The sequence below is a fragment of the Arachis hypogaea genome, chromosome 3, assembly GCF_003086295.3.
Source record: "Arachis hypogaea cultivar Tifrunner chromosome 3, arahy.Tifrunner.gnm2.J5K5, whole genome shotgun sequence".
Taxonomy (NCBI): domain Eukaryota; kingdom Viridiplantae; phylum Streptophyta; class Magnoliopsida; order Fabales; family Fabaceae; genus Arachis; species Arachis hypogaea.
The window spans coordinates 18,812,822-18,833,765 of record NC_092038.1 but is presented as its reverse complement, the minus strand read 5'-3'; the positions used below and the strand labels follow the sequence as shown (position 1 = coordinate 18,833,765).

The 20,944-nt window shown below is 39.2% G+C and overlaps 1 protein-coding gene and 1 non-coding gene across 2 annotated transcripts; both read right to left on the bottom strand.

The window, feature by feature from the left end:
- Positions 1-9,928: 9,928 nt before the first annotated feature.
- LOC112792867 (small nucleolar RNA R71) lies at positions 9,929-10,032 on the bottom strand. Its single transcript, XR_003197588.1, has one exon. It is a non-coding gene; the product is annotated as a small nucleolar RNA R71 (small nucleolar RNA).
- A 7,417-nt stretch (positions 10,033-17,449) lies between these two features.
- LOC112773617 (uncharacterized) lies at positions 17,450-20,729 on the bottom strand. The gene is made up of 3 exons (XM_025818424.1): positions 19,535-20,729; positions 18,909-19,379; positions 17,450-18,807 (listed from the first exon to the last, which is right to left on the bottom strand). Exons 1-3 carry the CDS (start codon positions 20,727-20,729, stop codon positions 17,450-17,452), a joined length of 3,024 nt encoding a protein of 1,007 aa, XP_025674209.1.
- Between the last annotated feature and the right edge of the window lie 215 nt (positions 20,730-20,944).

The window sequence follows — 20,944 nt, the reverse complement described above, 5'->3', positions numbered from 1 at the left end:
GTGACATAACTATCCTTGTGTCTCAGGGCTGTATCCTCAGCCAGCCTTACAGAGGCAGCCAAAGAAAGGGAACTCGCCTTCTCATTCTTCAAATCTTTTTCCAACTTGGCCACCTTCACCTCGAGCTCCTCCTTCAAGCCCTTTATCTGATCAAATTCCTGTTTGGCCTCCTCCATAAAGGCTTTGGTGGCATGGAGAGGAAGACTTTGAGCAGTTCGATACAGGGCTGCTCCCAAGTGTGCCAACTTAATACCACTTCGAGCTACATAATCAAAATGCTGAAGAAGGGAGACGTCATCCATAGAAAGGGAGCCATAAGGACCGATTTGTTGATCTACAAACTCGATCGGATCAAAGTCAAGAGCGTCAAGGTTGAAAGGCTCAGTTACTTTCTGCTTCTTACTAGGAGGAGCGCCAGAAGCAACGGCCGAGGTCTGTAGTGGATCGACCTGATGAAATCGAGGAGTAGGAATTGCTTTCCTCGGCCCAAGAGAAATCGGCACAGGAGGCTTTAATGGGACTTGAGAAGATCCCTCCCCGGCCACCTTGGCCGAGATGTTCAGAGCAGTAGTTGCCTTCTTCGCCTTTTTAAAGGCCTCCATGGGGTCATTGTTCTTTGACATCTCTGCAAATACAAAATCAGCCACAACAAAGAGTTACAAATCTAATAAAAAAAAGGGAAACAAGTATAGAAACAAGTCAGACAAGTACCCAAAATAGTCCGAACCAGGGACGGGTCATTCAAAAACCTTTTTGTATCAAGATGGGATGGTTTTCCCCAGAGATCCTCAAGAACAACAACAAAGGTACGCTCAACATCATCAAGCATCTCCCAGGTATAGCGAGACACTCTTACATCCTTCTGCCACTCTAGAGAGAAAGAAGGCTCATCATTTTCATCAAGAAAAAAGAGGCGGGCCCCCTCGACAGCACGAACCTTAAAGAAGTAATTCTTGAAGTCCTTAAAGGACTCGTCATACATAGCAAAAACTTTATGGCCTTGGGCGGACCTGAAGGAAACCCAGGAAGCTTTCTTTTTTGAGAGGGTGTTACATCTAATTCTCGGCAGAGAAGCTGGAAAATTTTAATAAAACCCCAGGAATTTGGGTGAAGCTGGGATGGGGCAATGTTACACGACCACAACAGGTCGGTCTCGAAAGCAGTAAAAGGAAAAGTAATGTTCAACTGACTGAAGAAGTATTCATAAGCATAAAAGAAGGGACGCTCTCCCTCAACGAAAGTTGGAAAACAAACTCTCTCGTCAGAATTAGGAGCAACAAGCTCATAATCCTCCTCACGGGCATTGTTACCACAAATCCTATGGCGCTTCCTCAGCTCTGTGCAAAACTCAGCATCCACAACAGAAACACACAACGAAACAAGGGAGTCCAGCCAGTCGGACATCCCCTCGGGAACTCTGGAAGACATCTCTACAATGTTATTGCGAGAAGACATGAGGCCAACTAACCCTACAAGTAAGAAAAGAAGAAGGGGTTACCACAAACATCTCGGACAAAGGGAGAAAACAACTCGGTCAATACTTCTCAGGCGATGGAACAAAGAAAAGGAAAACCCCAAGACTCAAACCAAAGTCCTGGGGCATCCTTTGGAGGCAGTAACAAAGCAAGGTTTCCAGAAATCAATCTACAAGCTTACATCCCAGCATGTCTCAAAAAGAAATTCAAAAAACAGCAAACACCTTTCTTCAAGGAGAAATACAAAAAATCGTTACATTCTACCAAACACGCCAAGCAGAGACCATTAAAGATGCAACCTTTTTCAGGATCAGACAAAAAGCAAATCTCCAAACAAAGCGAGGAACAGACGCAGATTTTTATCAAGTATCAGGCAGGAAAAAACCATAAGCGACAATAAAACCCTAGAAAGCCTCAACGGAAAAGCCAAGAGAATGCATAAAGGAAAGATGGGAAAAACATGTCAAGCAAATACAAGACCACGAAAAGATTCAAACTTTCAAACATGCAAAATCAAAGCTTCACTAAAAAAAATTGAAAACGAAGCTACAAGAAAGCCAGTACTAACCTGGAAAGAACAGCAAGCTTCAAAGAAATTGAAGATTGAAGATGAAATCTGGGACGCCCTCTTACAAGCAAAAACGCGAACAAGAGCAATGTTGCAGAAGAGAAAACACGAAAACTACAAAAACTCCAAAAGAAAGCAGAAGCGCAAACGAAAGAACAGAAAGCAAAGAGAGCAGAGAAAAGAAGTTACGAAAAGGCTAAAGGAGAGAAACCGTTTCTGGGTTTTCAAAACAAAGTAAAGAGCCAAAGGGAAACGGGGCAATTAATGCTCAAATTAAAGAAGGCATTAAACCCTCGCACGTTCCCAAAAAAGCGCCGATATAAAAGCGTGCATCTTTTAGAAGAAACGTTCTACATTCAAAGCTGCTACAAAAGGAATCAACAAAATGCCTGAGTTCGGCTTCACCAAAAAAAGACCGAAGTCAAGAACTCAACCTCAAAAAGAAGACCGAACTCAAGCAGGGGCACTGTTCATATCCTGGGTCGAGTTGTCCAACCCGGGATGTTCTACAGACAAAGCGACCGACCTCTTCAAGTCAGGACAATCCGACCTCTTCTCAAAGAGCTCGGCCAAGTCACGAGAAAGCCCAAACAAAGGGCCCAAATAGAGGAACACGCCCCAAATCCTAAGGCAACCCAAGCCTACAAGAGAAGGGCGGTTCCCTTGAAGATAAGATGACCTCACTTGAAGATAAGATAAAGATAAGATAAGATAAACTAACTTATCTTATCCACAGGAGGCCACATCTCACCATTATAAATACACTGGAGCACCCAGGTATAACTCATATTCTCATCCTACTCAATACCTGCTTAATACCCTTGCTAACTTAAGCATCGGAGTCCCTTGCAGGTACCCCCCACCCTCCGGGGACGAAGGATCAGCAGCACTTTCAGTTCCACAAGTCGGACACACCAGCTCCGGCCGCTATACACCTGCCGGACATGTCGGCTCCGACCAACACAGAAGATCTCGACCAAGATCGACCTACAGTTTCAGGTAACCCTCAGAACACTTATCAAGTCTAAATCCGCTTTATTATTTTACGATAAGGTGATTTTTAGATATTTATCGAATTTCTCATCATAGAATTTCTGAGAATAACTCTGTAGAGAATCAGGATATTATACAATTCACATTGTTATTTTTTAGATTATCTCTGCACAATAGAAATATTCTTTCTCTCTCTTTTTAACTACAAACTATTCACTTTCTCTGTACTTAATCTTAATAAAATTATCTATATTTTTATTTATTCATAAATTATTTTTATTTGTTTATTTTATTTATTTATGCATTTTTTATATTTAAAAACTCACTGAATCAAAAAATTTATTTTTTATATTCAAATCAAACTTAAAGTTATCTTTTTATATTCAAATTGTCAGATCACATATTAATAATTTGTTGTAGATCGAAGCATTTTAAACAAGTATTTTTGTGCATAACACAAATTCGGCAGATGCCATTGTCGGTGGCCGAGCAACCTTAAACACATTTAAATGCTCTCTCTTATGTTTATCTAATTAATAAGCACAAGTAACACATCAACGTATATGATAAAGTGAAAACACTCAATTTATATTAGAAGAAACCATTCTACGTGACGGATAGAGAAAGACACTATATAATAATAATAATAATAATAATAATAATAATAATAATAATAATAATAATAATAATAATAATAATAATAATATAATTATTATTATTATTATTATTATTATTATTATTATTATTATTATGTGAGAAGTGTGCAACATAAAATTTATTTTTAAATTTTTGTTAATTTTTATTTGATAATTAAAAAAATTTTATTTAAAATTTTAAAATTTAAAATTCTAATATTAATTCTTAATTAAGGGAATTCTTAAAAATTTTTATTTTTAAATTTAAATTTTTTATTTATTATATCTATAAATGTTTATTTTACTCAATTCACATTGTTATTTTTTAAGTTGTCTCTATATAATAGAGTTATTCTGTCTCTTCTTTTTTAACTATAAATTATTCATTTTCAGTCTCTTTATTTAAAGAGGTATGGATTTAACTTTTATTAAAAATTAATTTTGTTTATTTTATTAAAAAATTCAACGTACATTACTTAATTTTTTTATATTTTTGTTCCTAAAAAATTGAATAAATTTGATAGTTTAAAAAATTATATAAGAAATAAATTAATTTGATCAATAAACAAATTTAATTAAAATATTTTATATTAAAAAATTTGTGTAGCTAATAAAATAATATGAAATAAAATTACTATAAATGAATATTATTAATAAAAAATAACAAATGATGTATTAGGAAGCTCATATTTATATAATATTATTTTTAGTTAGATTAGCCAAATTTTAATATAGTATATTTGATCTCATTTTTTCTTAGTTAATACATTTTTTACCCTTATAAACTCTCCTTTATTTTTTCCTTTTTATGAAAAGAAAAAAGAAGTCCAAATTCAATGAGTAAGGTTGCAATTAATACTATGCAAGAAATCTAAAAAGAAAAGCAAGATTTAAGAAAAAATTAATATTAAAAGACAAAGAAAATATAAAGTAAAATACTATTCAAGATATCTTTCATAAAGAAACAAATTAACTATTTATATTCTTCGTTAACAAGTTAGAGTAATATACTTTTTTATTTAATATTTTTAGTTATACTAATATTATACGTTTAGATGTTAATTCGGCCTTTACAAATATCAAGTTATAACTTAGCAGAATGTATCATAGTTCGGCGATTACATTATTAATTGGCATTATAGTTATTAATCGGCTTTACGTTTTTAATCGGTGTTACAGTCATTGATCGGCAATCAACGTCATTAACTCGGCAACTTACGTTACATCCTGACCCAATGGGTTATACCCTACAACGTCTAACGTAATATCATTATCCATCAAAGTCTAATCATTGTTTTTCAATTCAAACGGTAAAACACAAACGTAACCGACCTATCTTCACCCATAAAAATTATAGTCTTTTATCCCTCAGGAATACATTGAATTCTCAATACTGACTTAAGTTTCGGAGTGCCTTTACAGGTACACTTTCCCTTTGCTCCTTGCTCACGCCTAGCGCAATTGGACATCCTCTTGGAGAAAAAGCTCAGACTTACACAAAAGTTCAAAAGTCGTCACTGAAGATAACAACTCGGCGTCGACTCCCAGGGACCGAGATCTCCCTTTAGGTATCCATACAAGAACAGATGTTATTTAGTATAAAAAATAGCTAATACAATATTTTTTATACACTATTTAACTGTTCACAAGAAATAAATTAATAGTTTATGTGGAAGGGTAGAGATCTTGTGATATTAACTAAGAGAGCATGAATGCCCCACAGGGGAGTATTACAAGAACCATTGAGTGCTAATAACAATGAAATAGTATAAAGAAGACAAGAAAAAGTATAATCAATACTATAAGGGTAATCTCGTAGGTAGTGTAAAGGAAAGATAGAATTATTGTTACTCATCCATGGTCACAGCAACACCTGAATGATGGAAAAGAAGAGGAATAAGGAAGCAATATTCAAAAGGGAAAAGAAGTCAAAGAAGAATTTCAGAAAGAGAGAGCAATACCACTCAACGCTGCCACACATAAGCTTCCAATCTTCTATTTAATGTTCTCTCTCTCATGCCTTTTCCACTATCCTTTTGTTGCAAATCAATTGCCATCTGTCCTGCCTCAGTAACTAACTCTTTCCCTGGGGATAATGGCTTGATATTTTGGACACAACTATCATCTTTACTTGCCTCAATCCTCCTTCTACTATTTTTTCTTCGTTACATTACCTCCCTCTCTAAGCATAACCTTGCCCACAAGGTTAAATTGAGGAAAAGCACTAGCAATATCTGCAGCAGATTCCCAAGTTACCTTTGCTACCTGACTTGGACCCCAGCGGATCTTCACTTGGGGTTTCTCGTGCCCATTTTTTATAACCGTTCTTCTATCCAATATCTCAGAAGGCTAGAGAACTGGCCCAATCTCCAATGTCTGTAGTGGAAAAGGAATATACTGGTCCTGTTTTTCACCCCTAAATGATTTAAGAGCTGAAACATGGAATACATCATGTATCCTGGCCTCTGGTGGTAAGTTTAGCTTATAGGCAACTTGATGAGCGGATAATTTATACGCTTTTTGGCATTGTTTTTAGGTAGTTTTTAGTAAGTTCAAGCTACTTTTAGGGATGTTTTCATTAGTTTTTATGTTAAATTCACATTTCTGGACTTTACTATGAGTTTGTGTGTTTTTCTGTGATTTCAGGTAATTTCTGGATGAAATTGAGGGATTTGAGCAAAACTCTGAAAAAGGCTGACAAAAAGACTGCTGATGTTGTTAGAATCTGACCTCCCTGCACTCGAAATGGATTTTCTGGAGCTACAGAACTTCAAATGGCGCGCTCTCAACGGCGTTGGAAAGTAGACATCCAGAGCGTTCCAGCAATATATAATAGTTCATACTTTATTCGGGAATTGATGACGTAAAGTGGCGCTCAACGCCAAGTACATGCTGCTGTCTGGAGTTAAACGCCAGAAACACGTCACAACCCGGAGTTGAACGCCAGAAACACGCTATAACTCGGCGTTCAACTCCAAAGGAAGCCTCAGCTCGTGGATAGATCAAGCTCAGCCCAAACACATACCAAGTGGGCCCCAAAAGTGGATTTATGCATCAATTACTTACTCATGTAAACCCTAGTAGCTAGTCTAGTATAAATAGGATAGTTTACTATTGTATTAGACATCTTTGGTCTCAGTTTTGTTTTATTCTTGATCTTAGGAGGCTATTGATCACGTTTTGGGGGCTGGCCATTCGGCCATGCCTGAACCTTTCACTTATGTATTTTCAACGGTGGAGTTTCTACACACCATAGATTAAGGGTGTGGAGCTCTGCTGTACCTCAAGTTTCAATACAATTACTCTTATTTTCTATTCAATTCTCCTTATTCTTATTCCAAGATATACGTTACACTTCAACTTGATGAATGTAATGATCCGTGACACTCATCATCATTCTCACCTATGAACGCGCGTGACTGACAACCACTTCCGTTCTACCTTAGGCCGGGCGCATATCTCTTAGATTCTCCAACAGAATCTTTGTGGTATAAGCTAGATAGATGGCGGCATTCATGGGAATCCGAAAATTCTAACCTTGTCTGTGGTATTCCGAGTAGGATTCCGGGAATCCAGAAAGTCTAACCTTGTCTGTAGTATTCCGAGTAGGATTCTGGTATTGAATGACTGTGACGAGTTTCAAACTCCTGAAGGCTGGGCGTTAGTGACAGACGCAAAAGAATCAAGGGATTCTATTCCAACCTGATTGAGAACCGACAGATGATTAGCCGTGCTGTGACAGAGCATAGGACCATTTTCACTGAGAAGATGGGATATAGCCATTGACAACGGTGATGCCCTACATACAGCTTGCCATGGAAAGGAGTAAGAAGAATTGGATGAATGTAATATAAAAGTAGAGATTCAAGAGGAGCACAGCATCTCCATACGCCTATCTGAAATTCCCACCATTGATCTACATAAGTATTTCTATCCTATTTTATTTTCTGTTTATTATTAATTTTCGAACTTATCCATAATCAATTATTATCCGCCTGACTGAGATTTACAAGGTGACCATAGCTTGCTTCATACCAACAATCTCTATGGGATCGACCCTTACTCACGTAAGGTATTACTTGGATGACCCAGTACACTTGCTGGTTAAGTTGAACGGAGTTGTGTCCACACATAGCAAAGAGCCATAATAATGATTCCATACAATAACAAAGAGTACTACATTAATGTGATCACAATTTCGTCCACCAAGTTTTTTGCGCCGTTGCTGGGGATTGTTCGAGTATGGACAACTGACGGTTCATCTTGTTGCTCAGATTAGGTCATTTTCTTTTCAAAAAAAAAAAACTTTTCAAAAAACCTTTTTCAAAATTTTTCTTTTCTTTTTCGTTTTTTTTCCAAAAAATATTTTCGAAAAAAAATTTATTAATAAAAATAAAAAAAATCATAAAATCATAAAAACCAAAAATATTTTGTGTTCTTGTTTGAGTCTTGAGTCAATTTTTAAGTTTGGTGTCAATTGCATGTTTTTAAATCTTATGCATTATTTTTTCGAAAATCTCATGCATTCATGATGTTCTTCATGATCTTCAAGTTGTTCTTGACAAGTCTTCTTGTTTAATCTTGATGTTTTCTTGCTTTGTATTGTTTGTTGTTTTTCATATGCATTTTTCGTTTGTTAGAATCCATGCATTAAAGATTTCTAAGTTTGGTGTCTTGCATGTTTTCTTTGCGTTAAAAATTTTTCAAAAATATGTTCTTGATGTTCATCATGATCTTCAAAGTGTTCTTGGTGTTCATCTTGACATTCATAGTGTTCTTGCATGCATCATGTGTTTGATCCAAAATTTTCATGTTTTAGGTCATTTTTATGTTTTTCTCTCTCATAATTAAAAATTCAAAAATAAAAAATATATCTTTTCCTTTTTCTCTCAAAATTTCGAAAATTAGTTGTTTCTTACAAGTCAAATCAAATTTTCAAATTTTAAAAATCTTATCTTTTCAAAATCTTTTTCAAAAATCATGTCTTTTCCATTTTTTTTCGAAAATTTCAAAAATCTTTTTCAAAATATTTTCAAAATATTTTTCTTATCTTTATATCATATTTTCGAAATTACACTAACAATTAATGTGATTAATTCAAAAATTTGAAGTTTGTTACTTTCTTGTTAAGAAAGGTTCAATCTTTAAGTTCTAGAATCTTATCTTTTAGTTTCTTGTTAGTAATTAATTTTAATTTAAAAATTAAATCTTTTTCAAACATATCTTATCATATCTTTTATATCATATCTTTTTCAAAAATTTTATCTTTTACAAAATTTGATTTCAAAATATCTTAGCTAACTTATCTTCTTATCTTTTCAAATTTGATTTTAATATCTTTTTCAACTAACTCTTTGACTTTGTGTTTGTTTCTTATCTTTTTCAAAACTATCTAACCAATTTTCCCTCTCTAATTTTCGAAAATATCTCATCTCTTTTTCAAAAACTCTTTTTGTTTTAAATTTTAATTTTAATCTTATCCTATCTTTAATTTTCGAAAATACTAACCTCTTTTTCAAAATTATTTTCGAAATTCTCCCTCTCTTTTCTTATTCTATTTAATTATTTATTTACTAACACTTCTCTTCACCTCTCTTCATCTAAAAATCTGAACCCATTCTTCTTCACTCTTCTCCCCTTTCTTCTTCTACTAACATAAAGGAATCTCTATACTGTGACATAGAGGATTCCTCTTCTTTTCTTGTTTTCTTCTCTTTCATATGAGCAGGAACAAGGAAAAAGGCACTCTTGTTGAAATTGATCCCGAACCTGAAAGGACTCTGAAGAGGAAACTAAGAGAAGCTAAATTACAACAATCTAAAGGTAACCTTTCAGAAACATTAGAACAAGAGAAGGAGATGGCAGCCGAACCCAACAACAACAATGCAAGGAGAATGCTTGGTGACTTCACAAAGCCAACGTCCAAATTTGATGGAAGAAGCATCTCCATTCCTGCCATTGGAGCCAATAATTTTGAGCTTAAGCCTCAACTAGTTGCTTTAATGCAACAGAACTACAAGTTTTATGGACTTCCATCTGAAGATCCTTACCAATTTTTAACTGAGTTCTTGCAGATTTGTGAGACTGTTAAGACGAATGGAGTTGATCCTGAAGTCTACATGCTCATGCTTTTCCCTTTTGCTGTAAGAGACAGAGCTAGAATATGGTTGGATTCACAACCTAAGGATAGCCTGGACTCCTGGGATAAGCTAGTCACGGCCTTCTTGGATAAATTCTTTCCTCCTCAAAAGCTGAGCAAGCTTAGAGTGGATGTTCAGACCTTCAAACAAAAAGATGGTGAATCCCTCTATGAAGCTTGGGAAAGATACAAGCAGTTGACCAAAAGGTGTCCATCTGACATGTTTTCAGAATGGACCATATTAAATATATTCTATTATGGTCTATCTGAGTTTTCAAAAATGTCATTGGACCATTCTGCAGGTGGATCCATTCACCTAAAGAAAACACCTGCAGAAGCTCAAGAACTTATTGACATGGTTGTAAATAACCAATTCATGTACACTTCTGAGAGGAGTTCCGTGAATAATGGGACACTTCAGAGGAAAGGAGTTCTTGAAATTGATGCTCTGAATGCCATATTGGCTCAGAACAAAGTGTTGACTCAGCAAGTCAACATGATCTCTCAAAGTCTGAATGGATGGTAAAATGCATCCAACAGTACTAAAGAGGCAGCTTCTGAAGAAGCTTATGATCCTGAGAACCCTGTAATGGCAGAAGTTAATTACATGGGTGAACCTTATGGAAACACCTATAATTCATCATGGAGAAATCATCCAAATTTCTCATAGAAGGATCAACAAAAGCCTCAACAAGGCTTTAACAATGGTGGACGCAATAGGCTGAGCAATAGCAAGCCTTTTCCATCATCTTCTCAGCAACAGACAGAGAATTCTGAACAAAACACTTCTAATTTAGCCAATCTAGTCTCTGATTTGTCAAAGGCCACTTTCAGTTTCATGAGTGAAACAAGATCCTCCATCAGAAATCTGGAGGCACAAGTGGGCCAGCTGAGTAAGAAAGTCATTGAAACTCCTCCTAGTATTCTCCCAAGCAATACAGAAGAGAATCCAAAAGGAGAGTGCAAGGCCATTGATGTAATCAATATGGCCGGATGCACAAGGGAGGAGAAGGACGAAAATCCTAGTGAGGAAGACCTCCTGGGACGTCTCTCAAGCAAGAAGGAGTTTCCTATTAAGGATCCAAAGGAATCTGAGGCTTATATAGAGACCATAGAGATTCCATTAAATCTCCTTCTGCCATTCATGAGCTCTGAAGACTATTCTTCCTCTGAGGAGGATGAAGATGTGACTGGAGAGCAAGTTGCTCAATATTTAGGAACTATCATGAAGCTGAATGCCAAGTTGTTTGGTAATGAGACTTGGGAAAGTGAACCTCCCTTGCTCATTAATGAACTAGATACCTGGATTCAGTAAATTTTACCTCAAAAGAGACAAGATCCTGGAAAGTTCTTAATACCTTGTACCATAGGCACATTGACCTTTGAAAAAGCTCTATGTGATCTGGGGTCAGGGATAAATCTTATGCCACTCTCTGTAATGGAGAAGTTGGGGATCATTGAGGTACAACCTGCCTTGTTCTCATTAAAATTGGCAGACAAGTCATTGAGACAAGCTTATGGAATAGTAGAGGATGTGTTAGTAAAGGTTGAAGGCCTTTACATCCCTGCTGATTTCATAATCTTAGACACTAGGAAGGAAGATGATGAATGCATCATCCTTGGAAGACCTTTCCTAGCTACAACAGGAGCTGTGATAGATGTCAACAGAGGTGAATTAGTCCTTCAATTGAATGGGGACTACCTTGTGTTTAAGGCACATGGCCATCCCTTTGTGACAAAAGAGAGTAAGCATGAAGAGCCTCTCTCAGTTCAGAGTCAAGAAGAGCTCCCACAGTCAAACTCTAAGTTTGGTGTTAGGAGGCCACAACCAAACTCTAAGTTTGGTGTTAAGACCCCATATCCAAACTCTAAGTTTGGTATTGGGACTATACAACATTGACCTGATCACCTGTGAGGCTCCATGAGAGCCCACTGTCAAGCTAATGACATTAAAAGAGCGCTTGTTGGGAGGCAACCCAATTTTTATTTATCTAATTTTATTTTTATTTTATTGTTATTTTGTGTTTTATTAGGTGCATGATCATGTAGAGTCACGAAAAAAATATAAAAAATAAAAACAGAATCAAAAACAGCAGAAGAAAAATCACACCCTGGAGGGAGGACAGACTGGCGTTCAATGCCAGTAAGAAGCATCTGGCTGGCGTTCAACGCCAGAACAGAGCATGAATTTGGCGCTGAACGCTAGAAACAAGCAACATTCTGGCATTTGAACGCCAGGAATGTGCCTTGAGGAAAGCTGGCGCTGAACGCCAGTAACAAGCATGGAACTGGCGTTCAACGCCAGAAACATGCTATACATGGGCGTTGAACGCCCAGAACATGCTACAAATGGGCGTTGAACGCCCAGAACGTGCATCACCTCGGCGTTTAAACGCCAGAATGGTATGCAAAGGCATTTTGTATGTCTATTTGGTGCAGGGATGTGATTCCTTGACACCTCAGGATCTGTGGACCCCGCAAGATCACCTCAGGATCTGTGGATCCCACAGGATCCCCACCTAACATATTCACACCTTACTTCCTAATCCTATAACACTCTTCCCCATATCACACTTCCCAACAACTTCAATCTCTCTTCCCAATTACCCCCTTCACCACTCACATCCATCCACTCTTCCCCATAAACCCCACCTACCTTCAAAATTCAAAAACACTTTCCCACCCAATCCCACCATAAATGGCCGAAACCTACACTCCCCCTTCTCCTCCATATTTTTTCTTCTTCTTCTTCTCTTCTTTCTTCTCTTGCTCGAGGGCGAGAAATATTTTAAGTTTGGTATGATAAAAGCATAAGCTTTTTGTTTTTCCATTACCATCAATGGCACCTAAGGCTGGAGAATCCTCTAGAAAAGGAAAAGGGAAGACAAAAGCTTCCACCTCCGAGTTATGGGAGATAGAAAGATTCATCTCCAAAAGCCATCAAGACCACTTCTATGATGTTGTGGCAAAGAAGAAGGTGATCCCCTGAGGTCCCTTTCAAACTCAAGAAAAATGAGTATCCGGAGATCCGACATGAAATCCGAAGGAGAGGTTGAAAAGTCCTAACCAACCCCATGCAACAAGTCGGAATCTTAATGGTTCAAGAGTTCTATGCCAATGCATGGATCACTAAGAACCATGATCAAAGTATGAACCCGAGTCCAAAGAATTATCTCACAATGGTTCGGGGAAAATACTTAGATTTTAGTTCGGAGAATGTGAGGTTGGCGTTTCACTTGCCCATGATGCAAGGAGATGTACGCCCCTACACTAGAAGGGTCAACTTTAATCAAAGGTTGGACCAAGTCCTAATGGACATATGTGTGGAAGGAGCTCAATGGAAAAGAGACTCCAAAGGCAAGCCAGTTCAACTAAGAAGACTGGACCTCAAGCCTGTGGCTAGAAGATGGTTGGAGTTCATTCAACGCTCCATCATTCCCACTAGCAACCGATCTGAAGTTACTGTGGATTGGGCCATCATGATTCATGGCATCATGATTGGAGAGGAAGTAGAAATTCATGAAGTCATCTCCAATGAAATCTACAAAATAGCTGAAAAGCCCTCCATCATGGCAAGGCTAGCTTTTCCTCACCGTATTTGCCATCTATGTTACTCAGCTGGAGTTATCATAGAAGGAGACATCTCCATTGAGGAGGATAAGCCCATCACCAAGAAGAGGATGGAGCAAGCAAGAGAGACCCTCCACGGATCTCAAGAGATGCATGAGGAAGCTCATCATCAAGAAATCCCTGAGATGCCTCAAGGGATGCACTTTCCTCCCAACAACTATTGGGAACAACTCAACACTTCCTTAGAAGATTTGAGCTACAATGTGAAACAATTAAGGGGTGGAACATCATGAGCACTCCATCATTCTCCATGAAATAAGAGAAGATCAAAGAGCAATGAGGGAGGAGCAACAAAGGCAAGGAAGGGACATAGAAGAGCTTAAGGACATTGTTGGTCCTTCAAGAAGAAGACGCCACTAAAGGTGGATTCATTCCTTGTTCTTATTTCTTTCTGCTTTTCGGTTTTTATGTTGTGTTCATTTATGTTTTGTGTCTCTTTTCCATGCTCATTAGTGTTTAGTAACTATGTCTTAAAGTTATGAATAATTCCATTAATCCTTCACCTCTCTTAAATGAAAAATGTTTTTAATCAAAAGAACAAGAAGTACATAAATTTCAAATTTATCCTTGAATTTAGTTTAATTATATTGATGTGGTGACAATACTTTTTGTTTCCTGAATGAATGCTTGAACAGTGCATATTTTTGCTCTTGTTGTTTATGAATGTTAAAACTATTGGCTCTTGAAAGAATGATGAACAAAGAGAAATGTTATTGACAATCTGAAAAATCATGAAAATTGATTCTTGAAGCAAGAAAAAGCAGTGAAAAACAAAATCTTGCGAAAAAAAATGGCAAAAAAAATAGAGAGAAAAAGAAAAAGCAAGCAGAAAAAGCCAATAGCCCTTAAAACCAAAAGACAAGGGTAAAAAGGATCCAAGGCTTTGAGCATCAATGGATAGGAAGGCCCAAGGAAATAAAATCCAGGCCTAAGCGGCTAAAGCAAGCTGTCCCTAACCATGTGCTTGTGTCATGCAGGTCCAACTGAAAAGCTTGAGACTGAGTGGTTAAAGTCGTGATCCAAAGCAAAAGAGTGTGCTTAAGAGCTCTGGACACCTCTAACTGGGAACTCTAGCAAAGCTGAGTCACAATCTAAAAAGGTTCACCCAGTCATGTGTCTGTGGCATTTATGTATCCGGTGGTAATACTGGAAAACAAAGTGCTTAGGGCCATGGCCAAGACTCATAAAAGTAGCTGTGTTCAAGAATCAACATACTTAACTAGGAAAGTCAATAACACTATCCGAAATTCTAAGTTCCTAGAGAAGCCAATCATTCTGAACTTCAAAGGAAAAAGTGAGATGCCAAAACTGTTCAGAGGCAAAAAGCTACAAGTCCCGCTCATCTAATTAGAATTAATATTCATTGATATTCTGGAATTTATAGTATATTCTCTTCTTTTTATCCTAATTGATTTTCAGTTGCTTGGGGACAAGCAACAATTTAAGTTTGGTGTTGTGATGAGCGGATAATTTATACGCTTTTTGGCATTGTTTTTAGGTAGTTTTTAGTAAGTTCAAGCTACTTTTAGGGATGTTTTCATTAGTTTTTATGTTAAATTCACATTTCTGGACTTTACTATGAGTCTGTGTGTTTTTCTGTGATTTCAGGTAATTTCTGGCTGAAATTGAGGGACTTGAGCAAAACTCTGAAAAAGGCTGACAAAAGGACTGCTGATGCTGTTGGAATCTGACCTCCCTGCACTCAAAATGGATTTTCTAGAGCTACAGAACTCCAAATGGCGCGCTCTGGCGTTGGAAAGTAGACATCCAGAGCTTTCCAGAAATATATAATAGTCCATACTTTATTAGGTAATTGACGACGTAAAGTGGCGCTCAACGCCAAGTACATGCTGCTGTCTGGAGTTAAATGCCAGAAACACGTCACAACCCGGAGTTGAACGCCAGAAACACGCTATAACTCGGCATTCAACTCCAAAGGAAGCCTCAGCTCGTGGATAGATCAAGCTCAGCCCAAACACATACCAAGTGGGCCCCAGAAGTGGATTTATGCATCAATTACTTACTCATGTAAACCCTAGTAGCTAGTCTAGTATAAATAGGATAGTTTACTATTGTATTAGACATCTTTGGTCTCAGTTTTGTTTTATTCTTGATCTTAGGAGGCTATTGATCACGTTTTAGGGGCTGGCCATTCGGCCATGCCTGAACCTTTCACTTATGTATTTTCAACGGTGGAGTTTCTACACACTATAGATTAAGGGTGTGGAGCTCTGCTGTACCTCAAGTTTCAATACAATTACTCTTATTTTCTATTCAATTCTCCTTATTCTTATTCCAAGATATACGTTACACTTCAACTTAATGAATGTGATGATCTGTGACACTCATCATCATTCTCACATATGAACGCGCGTGACTGACAACCACTTCCGTTCTACCTTAGGCCGGGCGCATATCTCTTAGATTCCCCAACAGAATCTTCGTGGTATAAGCTAGATAGATGGTGGCATTCATGGGAATCCGGAAAGTCTAACCTTGTCTGTGGTATTCCGAGTAGGATTTTGGGAATCCGGAAAGTCTAACCTTGTCTGTGGTATTCCGAGTAGGATTCCGGTATTGAATGACTGTGACGAGCTTCAAACTCCTGAAGGCTGGGCGTTAGTGACAGACGCAAAAGAATCAAGGGATTATATTCCAACCTGATTGAGAACCGACAGATGATTAGCCGTGCTGTGACAGAGCATAGGACCATTTTCACTGAGAGGATGTAATGTAGCCATTGACAACGGTGATGCCCTACATACAGCTTGCCATGGAAAGGAGTAAGAAGAATTGGATGAATGTAATATGAAAGTAGAGATTCAAGAGGAGCACAGCATCTCCATACGCTTATCTGAAATTCCCACCATTGATCTACATAAGTATTTCTATCCTATTTTATTTTCTGTTTATTATTAATTTTCGAACTTATCCATAATCAATTATTATCCGCCTGACTGAGATTTACAAGGTGACCATAGCTTGCTTCATACCAACAATCTCTGTGGGATCGACCTTTACTCACGTAAGGTATTACTTGGATGACCCAGTACACTTGCTGGTTAAGTTGAACGGAGTTGTGTCCACACATAGCAAAGAGCCATAATAATGATTCCATACAATAACAAAGAGTACTACATTAATGTGATCACAATTTCGTCCACCACAACTTCATTAATTTTCCTGCCAATTTGAAACGGACCGAAGTAGCGCATACCAAGCTTCTGAGTCTTCCGTAGAGCGACCGAATGTTGCCGATACAGTTATAGCTTAACTAACACCCAATCTCCCTCCTTGAAAGTAACATGGCGGCGTCTTCGGTCAGCGAAAGCCTTCATGAATTGTTGTGAGCGGGCCAAGTTGCGCTTTAGCTGCTCGATAGTGCGATCGCGTTCCAATAAAATATCTTGCAATGATTGATCATCCTGAAAAGACACTTCATACCGAATCAGTGAAGGGGGATCCCGACCATAAAGGGCCTTATACGGCGACATCTTAATGCTACTGTGGCACGATGTGTTGTACCAAAATTGAGCCCAAGGAAGTAAGTCCTTCCACTTGCTTGGGTTGTCGAAACAAAAGCATCTAAGGTACATTTCCAGAGTTTTGTTGACAACTTCGCTTTGGCCATCGGTTTGCGGGTGATACGTAGAGCTCATAGCTAACTCAGTGTCCTGTAACTTGAATAGATGCTGCCAAAATTTGCTGATGAAAATGCGATCTCGGTCTGAAACTATGGAGTTAGGAAACCCATGCAATTTAACCACGTTTCCTATGAAAGCTTCAACCACTGTTCTACTATCAAAATCACGTTTCAGCATAATAAAATGGGCAAACTTAGAGAGTCTATCCACCACTACCATGATAACCGAATGCCCGTGAGACTGAGGCAAGGCAGTGATAAAATCCATACAAATTTGGTCCCAAACTTGAGCGGGAATGGGCAATGGCTGCAATAAACCAGCCGGCCGCTTCGCTTCGGTTTTGGCTTGTTGACAAATGGCACATTCTAGTACATAACGCCGGATGTCCCGCTGCATTTAGGCCAATAAAAATTGGAGGCGATTCGCTCAGTTGTTTTGGCAATGCCTGAATGACCGCCGATCACACTATCATGGTATTCCTTCAAAATAAGCTTAATCAAGCTGCTGCCTAAAGGAATAACAACCCTGTTCCTCCAAAGAAGAAGGCCATTCTTTGAAGAGTAATTACCCTCACCTTGAGGATTCTGCCTGCATTGAAGCAATAGAGCCTTCAGTGAATCATCGGCTTGAAGATCCTCCTTTAAAGTCGTGACCCAATCTAGTTGAGGTGTATAAAATGCAGCAAAGAAGCACCGCGAAAGAGCATCAGCTGCGATGTTCTCCCGGCCTGGTTTATATTGAATTTCGAAGTCAAAGCCCAATAACTTGTGGAGCCACTTCTGTTGTTTTGGTGTATGCAATGTTTGGTCAACCAATGCTTTCAAACTTTGCTGATCCGAGAGGATAATGAAGTGCCTCCCTAATAAATAGTGTCGAAATTTAGCCACTGCCTCTATAATTGCATAAAACTCCCTGACATAAGCTGATTGTTGCTGCATAGTGGCGGACAATTTTTTTGAAAAATAAGCTATTCGGTGCTTCCCTTGCTTCAGAATCGCACCAATGCCTATCCCCGAAGCATCCGTCTCTAACTCGAAAGGTAACTCAAAATTGGGTAGTGCTAGCACAGGTTGGGAAGTAATAGCATCCTTGAGACGTTGAAAAGCCGCTGATGCCTGAGTGCTCCATAGAAAAGCATCTTTCTTTAATAGGTCAGTAAGGGGTGCTGCCAAAGTTGCATAACCCTTGATAAATCTGCAGTAATAACCTGTGAGGCCTAGAAATCCCCTAAGCTGCTTGAGGTTCTGGGGCTGTTGCCATTCAGAAACAGCTTTTACTTTGGCTTGCTCCATGTGCACGCCATTTCCGGAAATGGTATGCCCCAGATAATCGATTTCTGCCATGCCAAAGAGGCATTTAGAGAGCTTGGCAAATAAACACTCCCGTTGCAGAATTTGTAAGACCATCTCAAGGTGTTGTAGGTGCAATGCCCAAGAGGAACTATAAACCAAAATATCATCAAAGAATACAAGTACAAACTTCCGTAAGTGAGGCCGAAAAACATCATTCATCAAATGTTGGAAGGTCACTGGGGCATTGGTAAGTCCAAACGGCATTACAAGCCACTCGTAAAGGCCTTGGTGGGTGCGAAAGGCTGTCTTGTGCCTATCCTCAGGTGTCACCAAGATTTGATGATACCCGGACCGTAAATCAAGTTTAGAAAAAACAGTAGCACCAAATAGTTCATCAAGCAACTCATCCACAGTTGGGATTGGGAAGCTATCTTTGATAGTAATTTTATTCAAGGCTCTATAGTCAGTACAAAAACGCCATGTTCCATCTTTCTTTTTGACTAATAGAATTGGAGAAGAAATGGGCTCTTACTGGGTTGGATGATTCCATCCTCCAACATTTGTTTCACCATCACTTCAATTTGATTCTTTTGGCTATGAGGATACCGGTATGGCCGAACCTTGACCGGCTCGGCACTCTTCGTTAGAGGAATCGAATGATCATGCGCCCGTTGTGGTGGCAGTCCCTTGGGTTGAGCAAAAACTGAGCCATAAGTGTAGAGAAGGATGGTTAATTCTGGGTTCAACCCTTCTGGAAGCTGTAAAAGTGTTTCTGCTATCTCATCACTTTGCTGGAGTTGAACCGTGAATGCCTCCGCTATGGCGTCGGTGTTGACCAATCGCCTAATATGGTGAAATTGAGCTTGAGACAGGGCTGAAGAAGTCTCACCCTGCACTGTCACAAACTGTCCCTCGTGCCAAAAACGAAGAAAAGCAGCGTCGTAATCCACAATATGAGCTCGCAGGGTCCTCAACCACGGGGTGCCTATCACCAAATCTCCTCCTGCGACATGGAGAACAAAGACCTCCGGAATGGTAATCTTGCAGCCTTGTAATGTCACTTCCAGGGAGGGAATTCGCCCCTCGACATCCATAATGGTTCGACGGGAAGGTTTAAAAACTTGGCAATGCGCGGCTGGATGAAGCTATCGGAGCTACCCCCATCAATGAGAGCTTGAATGTCTAAACCCCCAATCTGAGCCTTGATTCGAATGGATGCAGGTCCAGAAGTGCCGTGCATCGCATTATAAGACAGATGATGTTCAATTACTTGTTGATCAAGTTGTTGCAACAATTCACCATCGCTGGGAACCTCCTCAATTGAAACCCCTGGGGAAGCATCTGGCTCTGGCTCAACCTGATAGAGCATAAAATGTTTATTTGGGCATTTGTGTGTGGCAGAGAACCTCTCATCACACCAGTAACATAATCCCTTTTCGCGGCGGCTCTGGATTTCAGTAGGTGTCAAATGCTTGATAGGACTCTTGCTAGAGATCAGCTGCTGCGGTGGTGTAGGTAGTAACGGAGGCAGAGTGCTGCGGGGTGGTGGTCGCGACAGTGTCATGTGTTGGGACAAAGCAGGAAGGGGCCTATAGCTAGAAGGGCCATGCGTGTTCCTTGTGGTGGATGAGAATTTGTCCTCATACAAGCGCGCAAGACTGACCGCTCGCATCAAGGAAGGGGGGCACTGTGCCTTTACTTCGCGGCGAATATCTACCCGCAATCCACTGATAAAACAATCACGTAGTGCATCCTGAGGTTCGATGCCGGATCGATTCGCCAATGATACAAATTCGGCATAATAGTCGTACACGGAGCCGTGTTGTTGAAGCTTGAATAAGAGCTCTCGCGGGGACTCGAAGAGAGAGGGTCCAAATTCGATCTCAATGTCGCGCTTGAGCTGGGCCCATGATCGGAAAGGAGCTGAGCGTTGAGCCATTTGAAACCACGGCACTGCCATGCCGGTCATGTGCATTGCGGCGAGACCAACTTGCTCTTCCACCGGAACTCGAAAGAAATCGAAGTATTGGTCGACAGAAAATATCCAGTTTAGTGCATTCGTTCCATCAAATTTCGGGAGATCAAAGCTCACCCTTCTGTACGGTTGTAGGTGTCGTTGGTGATGATCGATGCCGGAGTACGAGCCTTTCGGGGAGTCACACACGACGGAATGGCCGCGAGTTGGATCAGAGAGGAGCTGGGTGAGAGAGGACTGGATCGCTTCTAGCTTCAGATCCGCAGCCTCTGTGGCACGCGCGCGTTTAGCTCTGCCCTCCTCGGTGGCCGCTTCGATCATCTGATACAAACGCTTGATGTCAGCCTCCATAGTCTTCATCCGAGTATTATCGGCCATGATCAACGAGAGCACCAAATGGAAGGGTAGAGATCTTGTGATATTAACTAAGAGAGCATGAATGCCCCACAGGGGAGTATTACAAGAACCATTGAGTGCTAATAACAATGAAACAGTATAAAGAAGACAAGAAAAAATATAATCAATACTATAAGGGTAATCTCGTAGGTAGTGTAAAGGAAAGATAGAATTATTGTTACTCATCCATGGTCACA

Coding starts and splice junctions, on each gene's coding strand:
- LOC112773617 (XM_025818424.1), bottom strand. CDS start 20,729: ATGGCCGATAATACTCGGATGAAGACTATGGAGGCTGACATCAAGCGT. Junction 19,380..19,534: donor TCAAGCTCTCATTGATGGGG/GTAGCTCCGATA, acceptor TCCATGTCGCAG/GAGGAGATTTGGTGATAGGC. Junction 18,808..18,908: donor GGATGGAATCATCCAACCCA/GTAAGAGCCCAT, acceptor TTACTATCAAAG/ATAGCTTCCCAATCCCAACT.